This window comes from Barbus barbus (assembly GCF_936440315.1).
Source record: "Barbus barbus genome assembly, chromosome: 10".
Classification (NCBI taxonomy): Eukaryota; Metazoa; Chordata; class Actinopteri; order Cypriniformes; family Cyprinidae; genus Barbus; species Barbus barbus.
In genome coordinates, this window is record NC_136738.1 from 20,066,568 (window position 1) to 20,080,751 (window position 14,184).

At 36.6% G+C, this 14,184-nt stretch overlaps 4 protein-coding genes across 4 annotated transcripts; 2 read left to right on the forward strand and 2 right to left on the reverse strand.

The window, feature by feature from the left end:
* Window positions 1-356: 356 nt before the first annotated feature.
* LOC306875858 (uncharacterized protein) lies at window positions 357-4,857 on the reverse strand. The gene is made up of 2 exons (XM_079426606.1): window positions 4,613-4,857; window positions 357-2,527 (listed from the first exon to the last, which is right to left on the reverse strand). Exons 1-2 carry the CDS (start codon window positions 4,788-4,790, stop codon window positions 1,179-1,181), a joined length of 1,527 nt encoding a protein of 508 aa, XP_079282732.1. The 5' UTR covers window positions 4,791-4,857; the 3' UTR covers window positions 357-1,178.
* Window positions 4,858-4,936: 79 nt separating this feature from the next.
* sap18 (Sin3A-associated protein) lies at window positions 4,937-6,689 on the forward strand. The gene is made up of 4 exons (XM_079426994.1): window positions 4,937-5,095; window positions 5,465-5,574; window positions 5,649-5,771; window positions 5,851-6,689. Exons 1-4 carry the CDS (start codon window positions 5,024-5,026, stop codon window positions 6,005-6,007), a joined length of 462 nt encoding a protein of 153 aa, XP_079283120.1. The 5' UTR covers window positions 4,937-5,023; the 3' UTR covers window positions 6,008-6,689.
* Window positions 6,333-10,202, reverse strand: ska3 (spindle and kinetochore associated complex subunit 3). Its single transcript, XM_079426993.1, has 10 exons — window positions 10,063-10,202; window positions 9,687-9,821; window positions 9,531-9,592; window positions 9,281-9,452; window positions 8,707-9,130; window positions 7,944-8,023; window positions 7,563-7,753; window positions 7,222-7,407; window positions 6,880-7,083; window positions 6,333-6,791 (listed from the first exon to the last, which is right to left on the reverse strand). The coding sequence occupies exons 2-10, from the start codon at window positions 9,793-9,795 to the stop codon at window positions 6,768-6,770; spliced, it is 1,452 nt and encodes a 483-aa protein (XP_079283119.1). The 5' UTR covers window positions 9,796-9,821; window positions 10,063-10,202; the 3' UTR covers window positions 6,333-6,767.
* Window positions 10,203-11,563: 1,361 nt separating this feature from the next.
* Window positions 11,564-14,079, forward strand: LOC306875637 (sterile alpha motif domain-containing protein 3-like; the record flags this gene model as incomplete). The annotated part of the gene is made up of 8 exons (XM_079426322.1): window positions 11,564-11,635; window positions 12,499-12,586; window positions 12,896-13,010; window positions 13,123-13,158; window positions 13,255-13,446; window positions 13,551-13,638; window positions 13,753-13,905; window positions 14,050-14,079. Exons 2-8 carry the CDS (start codon window positions 12,505-12,507, stop codon window positions 14,077-14,079), a joined length of 696 nt encoding a protein of 231 aa, XP_079282448.1. The 5' UTR covers window positions 11,564-11,635; window positions 12,499-12,504.
* Window positions 14,080-14,184: the final 105 nt, after the last annotated feature.

A 14,184-nucleotide genomic window follows, 5' to 3' on the forward strand; every position in this document is an offset into this window, starting at 1 on the left:
ATCATTAACATTATGACACATGCATTTCATCAACAAAATAATTTTCTGCTAAAATGTACATGAATGTATGAACACATATTTGATGCGCTAATATTGGTAAACTATATACCTTTTGCCTACCCTTTTATTTTAAATGCTGCTGCGGTGTGACAATATTTTTTTAAAGTATAAATAAAAATTCCATTGATTCCATTAATATGAAATATTTCATATATTAAATCACTAACAAAGTAACAGCAAAATGCTGTTTAGAATAGTTTTAGATGAAGTACAGAATGTTAAAAGGTCTTGTTTTTTATGGAATAAAGAAGAAATTTATAAGAATAAAGAAGCTGAAAAGTAACAAAATTCCATTTCCAATTACAAGTACTCAAATTTTATGGAGATATTTTCATACATGTTATACAACAGGGTGCTACATTAGATTACAGTCGTGTTGGTGAACTTTTCACACAGGACGCATGAGTAAAATGGAAAATTCAACATAAATATCGCTTTCACAAACAATAACACAGATAAATGGAACACAGTGAGGGATACAGTGCAATGGTCAAAATTCAGTGAATATATCATGCTATGTGTTACTAAACAGTGATCACATAGCAATGCAAATAACTAAACAAATTTTGTGAGACTTACGCGTTACACGGTAGAGTGACATGGCAACATCAGAAGTAAAGAACAAAGTACTGCTGGATTCATGTAAAAATATAGTGCATATCTATATAGAAGCAAAAAAAATGGTATAGGCATCACAAGGACAAAGGCACTAGAACTTAAGGGCAGCTAATGTCAAAATACAACCGTCTCCGACCGAGATGCTTTCCTTAGTGCCTTGAATATTTTAAATTCTCAGCATACACACTTCACTCTCGACAATACTAAATTAAAGTTAAACTATGGATGGAATGTCTCTATCAAACTGAAGCATCAACAAAGTCAGCCTAGAAACTAAGGAAGTTCCTTATGTAAAAAGATTAGAGAGGAGATTGTCCAGTGAACTTGCCTGATGAATATGTTTGGTATAAACTAGTCCTTAGGTTGCATAAATGTTCTAAGAAAGGTTAAGATCATCTTTTAACGAAACGTCTTCCGGTAAAATAGGGAAACAATAAAGGTGCATTCAGCCAATGTACAAATAAAAGTCGCTTTCGTAAAAGTGTGGCAAATATGAGCGCTCATTCCAGGGGTGCAGCAGAAATACACAGGTTATTCAAGGCACAAGCAACCTGCACTATCTTATCAAAAGTGCTCACATTGGAAGTGCGGTCTACAACCGTAAAGGGACTCTCCACTGGTCCGGTCAACATGGAGTATCTCCTCTTGACTGTGTCTATTACCTTCCCAACATGCCTGTGGACATTCGCTTTATCTGAAAGTGTGCCAACCAGGGAGAAATTTTCTCCATCCTGTCCACTCTGGGAATTTTTATAGCAATTTCTACTAGTGATTTTGAGCTCGGCTTTGCGAGCCCCCACCAAGCCCTCAATGTCAAAGTCATGCTCAGCCAACACAACATCACCGGGCAGTAGCTTACAAAGGAGGCCTGAACTCTCAACAAGATTTTTGTCACTGACGTGACCCGGTGATCCCCTAGAGACAAACGTGACCACACCTTGAGGAGCAAGACCTATCACATATTTCAGCTCATTCACCGTGGCATGAGCTGGCACAGTCAATGCTGTAGATGCAACCTCTTGATTCACATCCACACTCAGAGCTTTTTCCAGAGATACCCTAAAGCAGTCAATGACCACTGCACAGTCTGGGTACGTGCAACACAAAGCTGCAGGTAGGTTTTTTCTGAGCTCTGCTCTGGATGGCCAAAAAACAGCAGTGGGCACTAGGGTGGTGAACATTATATTAATAATCCGATGGACAGTCCTGGTCACGGTGGCAACCTTGACCCCAAAACGATAGGCCAAGTCTTGGTTTTTAAGATCAAGCCTGAGTCGCATTAATGTCAAGAGCAGTTGCTGGAATTTTGAAAGTTTTGCATTTTTGTCTCCTTTCATATGCGGCATGAGAAGCAACATGACAGTCTCAAACACAAAGTAGTTCGGCAGTCCTGTATAGAAGTGAACCTTTTCTGGATCATGTCTAAATGACGCTTCAGTGAGAGACATCTTTTCTATGGATTCCCTCAGGTCCATGTTCTCTTTCTTAAGAGCCTCAAGACTGGACTCGTAGTCAGGGGGAATGTTTTTGACTGGGCTTCCCATTTGGTTTACACTTGTCAGTGAGATTTCTTCTTCTACATCATCTTCAATCTTATCATCCTCTTCATCACAGCTGCTTAATGAAGAAGAAACACTTTCTGGCTCTTCTTGACTTCTAGTCTGGCCCTGGTCCTCTGAGAAACGTCCTTGTCCTTGCAAGAAGAGCAAAGCATTGGCTGCTTCCACTTGTGCCTCTTGTTTATCATACATTTCACAGGCACTTGCTTCCTTCATATTTGGTGACAGTGGCGCTGAAGTGAAAACGGAAGGAATATAGTCTGGCGATCTAGGATTTTTCACTTGTTTTCCTGTAAACAGAACAAGAATACATTTATTTCTAAATCATATATCCAAAAAGTAACAGAAAAAATTGTCTGAAAAATAGCCAAACATGTCATTTTTACTGTCAAAAACATGCAACAGACATGATGAATTATATCTATCTATCTATCCATCCATACATACATGCATGCATACACACGCACACACAGACACACGTATATATGGGTAGTTGACAAATAGCCATTAAAAAAAGCTTTTTTTTGTAAAAGACCATTTCTGAAGAAGAAATGCACATATTTATGTAGTGTGAAGTCTGGTCTTTGAGAAAATGTAAAGGGTCCCTAACTTCGCCAATTCTTTCATTGTTTTTTTTTTTTTACATTTTTACTGAACTGTACCATAAATTTGTCCTATGGTGTGACATAGCAAAAATTCAGAAGAAAAAAAAACTCTTAATAATATATAAATAGCATGAGAGAGATTTATATTCATTGTTAGACACTTATTTTCAAATAGTGTTATTTATTTAATATGAAATTATAATTAACATAATTTTTCCCTATGACTTGTTGGACAATTTCAAGACAAACTTTGACAAGACAATCTTTGCTGTCATCTGTTCAAAACTGCTGAAAATTAAACCATTTTAAGATGAGATATATTTCTATCTCCCCTATTGCAATAATCAACAGTTTTTTTAAGATATTTTGAGATAAAAACAAATCTGTGGTTCTTTTATTTGTGTCACACCAAAGGACATTATGTCACACTAAAGGGCAGAAATTGTAGTTATTCAAGTATTTCTATTTAATTTTGAACATGTCAAATGAGAAAGAAAGTTTAATTTGGATACAAACAATATCATATCACAATACCAAAGTTAAATATTTGAACAATTCTGAGACAAAAATTGAGAAATTGAAAATAGACGAAAAAAGTGGGCTTCAGTAACACAACCATGAATGGGGTCCTTCAACTAATTAAAGTCTCTGGAATTGCAGATTTAAAATCAGGATATGGGGTCACACCATAGGACATGGTTTTTAGAGTTCCTACACTTTCAGGAATATATGGATGAAAAATATTATTGCCATTTACTAAAATAGACACTTGTACAATTATGCCAGAGGTATTTATTAACATGTTTACGCTTTTCTCTTAAATTTATAAATGTTATAATTTATTGTACCATGCTTGAGACAGTCACACCCTAGGAAAATTTTGACTTTTGACCAAAAAAAAAAAAAAATTGATTGACACTGCAGCTTTTATAATAACAGTTTAATGTAGGACAAAGAAATGTTTAATGATTTACAGCATTTTAAATAGCGACAATATTATTTATATTCATTTTTTTATCTTGTGAGACAGTAAAAATGCCATGTCACATCAACAACCCATATATATATATATAGAGAGAGAGAGAGAGATAGATAGATAGATAGATAGATAGATAGATAGATAGATAGATAGATTCATGTCTGGAAATACTCCTACTAGTAACTACGGAATACACAGCCCTATATATACTGTATTTATACAGTCATCTAGTAATAATTTCTTTATTTCTTCCAACAAGTGGCATCAATCTGCATCCATGTATTGGATTTTAAACGCCTTTTCTCAATTTCAACTTAAATTCTGTATTAATTGACTAATTATTTTATTTTAAAATAGACATAAACAGTGCATAATTTAGAGGTGAATACTGTCAAGTACCATTAAATCCCATCAAACTACAAAATATTAAAGAATAAATATTACTGAAAAAAAATCATTAGTACATTAATGTAATTAAAAATGTTATGTTTATTGCCTTCGGTCTGTTTTGACCGCCGAGGTGTGACCCATTATTGTGCAATACAAAAAGTTAACCTAAAGCCAAATAAGCATTGTGCAATTTTACATTTAGCCCAAACCCCAAAGTGTACCATAAAGATGAAGTTAACGTGAAGAGAAAACACTTTCTGGCTTTCAGCTCTCGAAAGGGGCGTTACAAACATAAAAAAATGTCCCCCCACTCTACATTCGACTCAGACATGCGCATTGCTTTTTAAATTTCCTGCTAAAACCAAACCCATGCAATACCATGACATCTAATTTACACATACCCGAAATGAAGTGAGTGCTGCAGAGTCTACTGCCCTCGTTTGGCACCCACCCTTCACGATTCACAGCAGCGATCCAGCGCTGCTTCCGCTCCGGATCGCGAGGAAACCTGTAGAAGGATAATGTGGTCCCAGGAGTCCTCCTGTTCCGACAACCGGACACTACGCACGTGTGAACCATATTAAGGCCACCGAATTTGTGGACGTATTTGCTTTTCTTCTCTAGTAATATTTACAATCTGACTCCCAAAATGGCGGCGGGGGCAGCGTAGTGTCGTCATTTCACTGGCCGTCATCGGTTGGCTGTGATTGGAGCTCTGCAGTGGTGACATCATCTCACCGCGCCGCGCCCGCTCATTAACAGGCGTTGTGAACAGCGATTCATCACTTGTTTTCTAACAATATTGGATTAAAATGGCTGTAGAATCAAGAGTCACACAAGAAGAAATCAAAAAAGAGCCAGAAAAGCCAGTGGACAGAGAGAAGGTTTGTTTTTCGTTACTTTTGTTCCTCATTTACGCAAATAGTCGTGCACAAACGACGCGTCTTGCAATGCTAAGCTAATTTGTAAATGTAACTAGTAAAAATTAAAGCATACAGCTTATACTGGAATTATGTGGTAATAAAATGTTTAATTGCAACAGTATACAAATAGTACATTATTAATGTAAATTTGCCGCACATAATAAAAACGTGTAGTATAGGACACATTAATCTAAATCTCTGATAACGTTATATAAAGGACGCATACAGCGAACGCATTTCACATTGTCTGCAATATTAATGTTGAAGACGTGTACATATTCGCCTGCATTTTGAGGGAGTGTGTTATTAAATTCTGCATGTTTCCCACAGACATGCCCTCTTCTTCTCAGAGTGTTCACCACCAACAATGGAAGGCATCATCGCATGGACGAGTTTGCCCGGGGGAATGTACCATCTAGCGAGCTTCAGATTTACACCTGGTAGGTATAAACTTTGCATTGAATTAAAGATGAAATAAACTGTATGATCCTGAATTGTATCACTTTGGTTACAGGATGGATGCTACTTTGAAGGAACTGACAAGCCTGGTGAAGGAAGTTTACCCGGAAGCTCGAAAGAAGGGCACACATTTTGGGTTTGCAATAGTATACCCAGACCCTAAACGACAAATCTACAGGTAATCTATACAGAAAGCTTTTTGTTCTAGCTTGACCAGTTTCGATTTGTTTTGAATAACCCATCTGGATTTGTTGTAGGGTTAAAGAGATTGGCAATACAGTTTCGGGACGCAAAGGTGCAGATGACTCCATGACGCTTCAGTCTCAACGCTTTCAGATCGGAGATTACCTTGACATCGCAATCACCCCGCCTAACCGTGCACCACCTCTCCAGGGACGCATGAGACCCTACTGAGACGAGACTTGCCTGCATTTAAACAAAGGGTGAATGTCTGTCTGGAAATCTGCCTTCCCATAGAGTTTAGTTCAAACCCTGCCTGTGCTTCTCAGGCAAACCTCAATTAGGTTTGATTAGATGGTTCAGTGTTTAAGCTAGAACTAAACTCTGCAGGAAGGTTGATCTCCAACAGCAGGATAGGGCATATCTTGAGGATTGGAAGTTATATAGATATTCTTTTTCATATATTTTATGTTCTTCATGGGGTTTTATACCAGGTCTACCTTTTTTAGTTTTTAGTCCTGTTACCATGATTCCCATAAAATGTTGAATAAACTTTTTTTTTTTTTCAGTATCTTGTCTCGTGTAAACATTCATAAACTGACTTTTTTGATATTGTATGAACAAGGCACTTGCACTACCTTTAAACTGTTTCACTTAAGCAGAGTTTACCATAAGAATTAAACCCCCCCCCCCATGCTATATATATATATATTAGTATTTGTGCTATTCTTTAGTAATCTTAATTTAGTCCATTTTTTCAAACTCATTTGAGTGTAGTTGGTACAATTTGCCTAACCATGAATCTTTTTTTTTTTTTTATTCTCTTTATTAAGTATTATTTTCAAATGGTTTAAAGTGTCATTAAATGTGTTTGCACTCACAATCAAATATAATTCAATAGAATCACTTTGACTACAATCTGCTGTTCTCCTCTTGGTTCCACTTTTTGAAAGCCAGGCTTCATGGTCATCAGCTCAGATTCAGTAGTAAGTGCTTAATACTTGCATTGAGCCACGAGCTAAAAGAGGAGGAGGAGAAAAATCTATATTTTTGACACATCATAATTTGTAACATTGGCATTTCAGCATTAGAAGGTAGTGGCTCACTTTTAAAATATCCTGAGTGACTGAACTTATATCGGGCATCTCTGGTGTGCATGGCTCTGCAGGGAAGTTCACTCTGACTTTTGGAGTTGCAAGGCACCAATCCTGGTTCAAGCCATTTTCATGCATTGGGACAGGGCTCTGCTTCTGGTCTAACATGTGATCTGCCCCCATCTTCATGCCAGAAGCATCACTAGATGTGCTTTTCTGTTCAGAGTTAAAGGAAGGGCAAATGTCAAGTGCATCTCAAATTAAACTATACTCCTATTCGTTTATAAGGTTTAGCATCAAATCTTGGGTGTAATACAATTTGAATGGTTAAAAGATCAAAATATGATTACTTACGAAAGCAAGAGAACTCCCAAAAAGGGACTGCAGAGACGGCATCTCAGGTAAGGCCTCATCCTCATAACGTAGCAGTTTTGGCATCTCTGGAGCATCAAATGAAGGAGCTCTGTTTGAGAGGTCTGCTAGGGGACAGCTGCCCTCCTGTGATGCCCTGTGTCTATCACTTTCTACCGGCCTGTCGTCCTTTGAAACGGTAATTGCAGTGAGTGAGTGAAACCATTACACATTTTAAATGATATTATATGTGATTATGGTTTAATGTAATACTAGTCATGTCTATTGTGGTAGATTTTTACATGTTAGTAACTAAAAATAATGAGTTAAGGAGCGCATCACACCTTTTTTATTAGTTTGCTGATAAAAGGAGTTTCAAATGCAGGGAGCTCTGGTGTAGAAGGGCAGTTATTAGGGCAAGGAGGAGAATCAAGGTCATTCTTTCCTTTCAGTGGTGGAGAGGATGGGACGTGGTGTTTCTCAAACCTAAATCCAGGGGTGCAAAACACAGGAGGCTCTGGGGATTCCAGACTATCTGGAATATTTAAACAACAATGCAAATCAAAAAAGGTAAGCTTGGAGAGAAAAAAAAAATTATTTTTTGTAACCACACATTCAGGGTTACAGGAACTAAATGTTATACTGTTAAGAAACAATTATTTAAAACTCCACACAGGTTGATAACTATTCATAATATTAAGAAAACAACAGTCGATATTATTTACCATTGGCAACTCCTTTGTTAGGCCCAGAAGACAAAGCGGGGAAAACATGAGAGGGTTTCTGACCATTCTCTGTTCTTTCACTGTGAAAGACCCAACACATATTATGTGCTAAATATACATACATTTCAAAATTCAGACCAATAAGATTTTGAAAAAGTTCTCTATTTCAAATATACTGTTCTTTTTAACTTTCTATTCATCAAAGAGTCCTGGAAAAAGAGAACTGTTTCACAATAATATTAAGTTGCACAAATAATAAGAAGAAATGTTTTTTGAGCACCAAATCAGTATATTAGGATGATTTCTGAAGGATCATGTGACACCGTAGACTAGAATAAATGCATGCTGAAAATGCAACTTTGCCATAACAGGAATAAATTAATAGTCATTTAAAAGTAAATTAAAATAAATTCACAACATTACTATTTTCACTTTATCTTTGATCAAATAAATGCAGCCTTGGTGAGTGTAAACATTTTCATGCAGAGATCTGTTAGCTTACATCACACCCAATCAAATTAATGAGTTTCAAATAATATAACTTCACTTTCAAAAATAAGTGCAAAATGTCAGTAGTAAAGTCTCTTACTCCTAAAGATGTAAATGCTGTTTTGTGTAAGCAGCATTACATTGACCTTATTAGGCTAAATTCTGTGAATGAAAAAAATTCAAAGTATGTTTGGAAAGTGGCATATTTAGTCCTTTCTGAAGCAAATCATGCTTGTGATGTGATATTCACACCCAGACATAGTAAGCAGCATACCTGCTGGTCTTTGGTGGTTTCTTGTTGAACAAATCCATGGTAAAGTCATTGTTCCAGCACATGGTGTACTCAGAGATGCCAAAGTCCTCTAGTCGTGGGGTCGAAGCATCCTCCTCCATACGCAGAGAGCACTTTGGCGTCTTTGGCTGCGGTGGATGCATGCTCATGACAAATGGTGGTGGTGACAAAGCCACAGCTGGGACAGGAGCAGCACCGTGGGGCGGCTCTGCTTCACCAAGCACTCTTTGGAACTGGAGTGCAGACAGACCAAAATCGGAGAGCTTTGGGGTCCGCAGCTGGTCAACGGGTGGTTGCATCTTCTCTGGTGTCTCAGGCTGCTGAGCCTCTTCACAAATCCCTTGTCCCATCGCTTCATCTTCATCTGCTGCATCCAACTTATCTGCATCTTTTGTCCCATTCATCTCTAGAATGAGCGAATAAAAAACATTTCCACTGAAATAAGCATGAATCTTAGTAAAGCCTAAACTTAAAACAAACAAAGTCTATTTTAATCTTCAATTAGAGACAATAAAAACAAAAGCCAAGCAGAGGCAGCAGGATTCAAATGTAATACCTGCATTTCCCAGTGGAGCTGTTCGTGGTCTGTAGCCATACTTCTCATAGTGTTTCTTCAGCCTGTCAATGTCTTCTGTGGTTCTCTGCTTCAGCACCAAGCATCTTCTTACAAAGTTCCTCAGTTCAGTACTTGTTGCATCATGTGTAGCCACCTGATTTTGAACTTGCCGCTGCACATGATTTTGTGTTAAATGAAGCCCATATTTAAAAATAAAGTGAAATCACGATCCATAACTAAACACACATACCTTGAGTGCTCTGACTTCAGAGTGCAGCTGGTACAGAGCTTGAGCCCCATTCTCTTCATCCTCTGAATAACACAGATCACATACACCAGTCAACAGATGCATACGTATGACCTGATCATTTTATTAGTAACTATAAAATATTTCCTGGCAACTTACCATCGTCGTCTTGGGGATTCTGACTTGCATGAAGGAGATTGTTGCTTTCAGTCTCCAGATAAACAGTCAGTTTCCGCAGCTTTGCAAAGAAACGCTCTGAAGAATTCATTCTCAACGTCCCTCTTGCTTTACAAGCTGAAATATCAGTAACAAAATCTAATATTATATTATTACATATTACCATAACAATATAGAAGCATAAAACTTGTAATCCTTCTTTTCTACAGCCATATAAACAATTAACTGTAAGTTAACTGATTTTGGACTGTCCAGCTAATATGGAAAGTGTAGAATAACAAGTAAATTATCACAATAAACAGAAACATTGAAGATACTGTCTTGAGCACATTCAGTTCATGATAAAATCACATAATACCTTAACAAAGTTACTGTGGTTTTATAAATTAGATTCAGACAACGACACACAAATATCTATCTGAACTCTTCTTTCAAATTTCGCGGTACATCCGGGTTCGTTTTGCCTGACTCGTTAGACTTGACGCACATCCAAACACCGTTTGGCTCATTACTGCCACCTGTCGTTCTGTGCAGTCATTTCCTGCTCGGTGGTTCTCCAGTACTAATTTTCGAAGCTTCTAGAATATGTCTTGCAAGTTTCCGAAAGTAGTAGTTTTTTTCAGCATACTTATTTATTTTTGCCCTTGTGATTAACAGATCTCTGTATTTAGTGACAATGTTCACCCTTAGAATCTGTCTAAAATATTGAAAATATTACTCAAATACAAACAATTAATGCAAATAGTTTTCTTTGAATAATTGCTTCATTACAGTAATTGATTTTGTGTACTTATTATTTATGATTTATTATTGTGTGACCTATGACCTACCCCTCTGTTAAGAAGTACAAAGCACAATTCAATTCATCCTTTAAAGTATCCCAGAATTCAAGCAGCTTTGGACAGGCTACTGCCGCACAATACTCAGGACAGGATATCTCCTCAGTGTTCTGCTTCGTTTAGTTTCTGGACACTTCATTCCTCAGTGAAGTGTTTCCTATTCCTTCTGATTAAATTAACCAAATGAACTGAATCTTTCCATTCATTTAAAAACTTGAATAATAAATAGTAGAAAAGTTTGAAAAAGATAAATAGAGTTCAGATTAAAGGACTGAACATTAAAAACTGTTTTTTTATTTTATTTTTAATTATTAATTTATATGTTATATGCTCATTTTTATATGTCCATGAGAAGAAACAGTGTTTAAGTTTCCCTAAACTTTGACTGGCCTATTTGTTTCTCTAAATCTGCAAGAGTATCTTATCAACATATTTGTGACTAATGAAACTTTCTCTTTGAAGGCCTACAGAGAATGGGAATTAACTCATGGACAGCTAAGAGGAAACACTCTTATAAAACTCCTGTCACTGCTGATTTACAGTATACACTCTTAAAAAAAAGGGTTCCTCGAGGTTCTATATAGAACCCTGGGGTTCAGTACTTGGCCAATAGAACCTTTTACCAAAAAAATGGTTCTATGTAGAACCCTTGCATAGCAAAGAACCTTTTTTTATTAAAATGGTTCTATAATTCATGTTTTATGACTGAAGTGTAAACTAAAGATTACACAACACATTCACAAAGCTTTTTGAGTCAAGACCCATGAGAATGACTGCTGTAGTCAAAAACAAGAGTAAACAAATATTAATGAGCTGTACATGAAACTTATATTTCCTAATATATTATAGTTTAACTTTTTGAAAAATAATAATTTCCTTTATTTTGTATACCATATTGTGATGATTTTAATCTATCGAAGGGAACATTAAAAACAAATAATCGTAAAAATGCTCCCTGGTGGCGTTCATGCGTTGCGTCATCTTTGAATTCCTATTGGTGGATTGGCGAAGATGAACCTCGAGACAAGTGACAGTTAATTTTTCAAACTGAAGAGTCCCGAGTCCGCCATTTCTACCCGTTCAAACCCTCAGGTGAGTTAAGTTTTTACATTTTTGAAATGATTTTGCTGAAATATTTAGTATTACAGTTAATATTTATATTGGTTAGAGTAGCCCTAGTGTTAAATACTGATACTAGAAGCACACTTTACCTCAGTTAAAACACTGCTGTCGTGTAACGTTAGTACTGACGGGCTTCGTCGGCCGTCGGTTTAGAAAGCCCTGTTAAATTGATTTTTCTCCGGTTTTTAAATGAATTAAGATACAGTATCCCTTTATTTCCTTGTTAATGTTAATGAAATTGTCAACTACAATAAGATAGCTGTGTTATAAGGAGACGAGCTTCGAGTCGGAAGCGTGAATTTTAATTTCAATGAAGCGCGCGCTCGTTCAAATAAACGGCGCCGATTCAAATAAAAGTGAACCCGGTGGAAGACGGAGGTGAATGATATGTGAATGTGTGTGGCAGTTTCACACATACTCAGTTTGCGGTGAGTATTTTTCCCAGGCCTATGTTAAAAGGTTTAGAAGTTCTTAACTTTGGCACGCGAGAACTATTTTCGTGCAGTTTTTAGCTCCAACCCAGAACAGACGAAGATAACGATTAGCTTGTTCAGGTGTGTTTTATAAGGGTTGGAGCTAAACGCAGCAGGAAAGTGGACACTGCTACAGTTAAGAACTTCCGGCCGGTCTGCATTGAAAACTCAACTGTGCGTGTGCACAGTTGCAGTGCAGCGTTCGTCTGTTTACTTTGACGCATGCGCTGGATTAAAGTGATGATAGCACATGGTTTAATTTAGCATTCAAATGTTCTAAAGCCAAAACATGTTTAGGTGTGTTTAATGCATAGTTGGTTTGTGAAGTGTTATTTATGCTCTGTTTTCTTTTATCCCCAGATAACCATGATTGATAAATGGTCAGTAGATGACACATGCCACTGGCTTCAAACTATAAACCTCATTGATGCAAAAGAAAGTTTCAGAGGTACAAATGAAAATTTATAAATGTTCATTTTGTGATGTTGTGAAGTTTCAACTCACAAAGTTTCTAACTCCCCTGCAAGTGCAACATAACCACCAAGCAGATTTTAGTGTTACCTGTGACATTGAGGGATGTTTTAGAAGATATAAAACTGTTGCAAGTTACAGAAACCATATCTATCGAAAGCACAGACAAGCTTTGCAACATCCCCTATTTGAAAAGGCTACTGTAGTTGAAGAAGACAATGAAATGTCTCTCTCTTATTTATTATTTCTTCTTTAGAATATGAAATATTTGGTATTTTTTTTACAGAGCAGCAAATTGATGGGGAGACTCTGCTGGGTCTCACAGAAAGGATGGTGGAAAGACTTTTTCCTGTAATGAAACAACAGGTGACATTTATGAAGGAGCTTAGTAAGTTAAAAAAGTAAGTCTGTGTTGTTAAATATTAAACATTGTTGTTAAATATAAAATAAACGAATGCTAACCAAGCCTTAAAATCCTTATCCTAATTTATATTTTTATATTTCTTTAAACAGCCTGGAAACTGAAGTGCCTCAAATATCTTGTACTCAGTATGTATCATTGTTTTGAAGTTTAAACAAACTGTATTGTGGCAAGTAAAATAAAATCCTGTATAAAAGATTTAAACATTGTATTTATATTTACAGACAAGAACCCTGTGAGAATGAGGGCTCATTTGTTGCCCAACCTTGGCCAGCAGTATACAACCTGCCTGTCTTTCCCCCTGAATTGCAAGCAGCTTTGCAGAGGAAGGATCCCGGCTTTAAGAAGAAGGACAAGTCTCACATCCGTGCATTACTGATTCAAGTGTTGTTTGACAGCATCACTAAGCACACCTGGTACAGTATTGTATTTCATTGTATTTTATAACAGTTAAATGTATTTTATGTTAAACTTGTTGGTTGTTGGGTACTGAAATAATATATTTGATTATATTTCTTAGGTACCCAAATCATAAAATGTATGGAGATGTTCTGGGGAGTTTGATCACCCGCTTTCCATTTCTGAAGGATGGCAGCTCCTCTGGTTATGTATGAACATATTGCAGTTCTTTTAATATTGTGAAAATATTGAGATCATTGCTCATAAAAAAATCTCACACAGAAAAAAATCTATTTTAAAAGAAAGTATACATGTGTCTACAGGATACCTTGTTGGAATGCCTTAGAAACAAATTTAAAAAAGAAAGGATTCCCTTGGTTAGCTCATCGATCGTCCTGCAAATGAAGGAGAAGTATGGGATTAAAAGGAAGTGTGCTGGACAAACCGATTCTGAGGGACTTACTCAACAACAAGAGGCAAGTTCAGTTCAATAAATTTGATGTCAAAGGCAGATTAAATTTGTCTTAACATGTAACACATGCTGACAATTATTTCAGAGTGCAAAATGTAGAAGAGAACCATTGGATATAATGGCATATAAAGATTCTGCTTGTTCACAGGAGGTATTTGGTTTGGTGTTCCTTAAGTGATACATCAGTTTTTAAGATTGATGTTTCAATCTTAAATATTTTATTCTGTGACTTTGATTCATATTTACGTACTGCACAATACTGTCTTCCTACCTCAGATTGTAT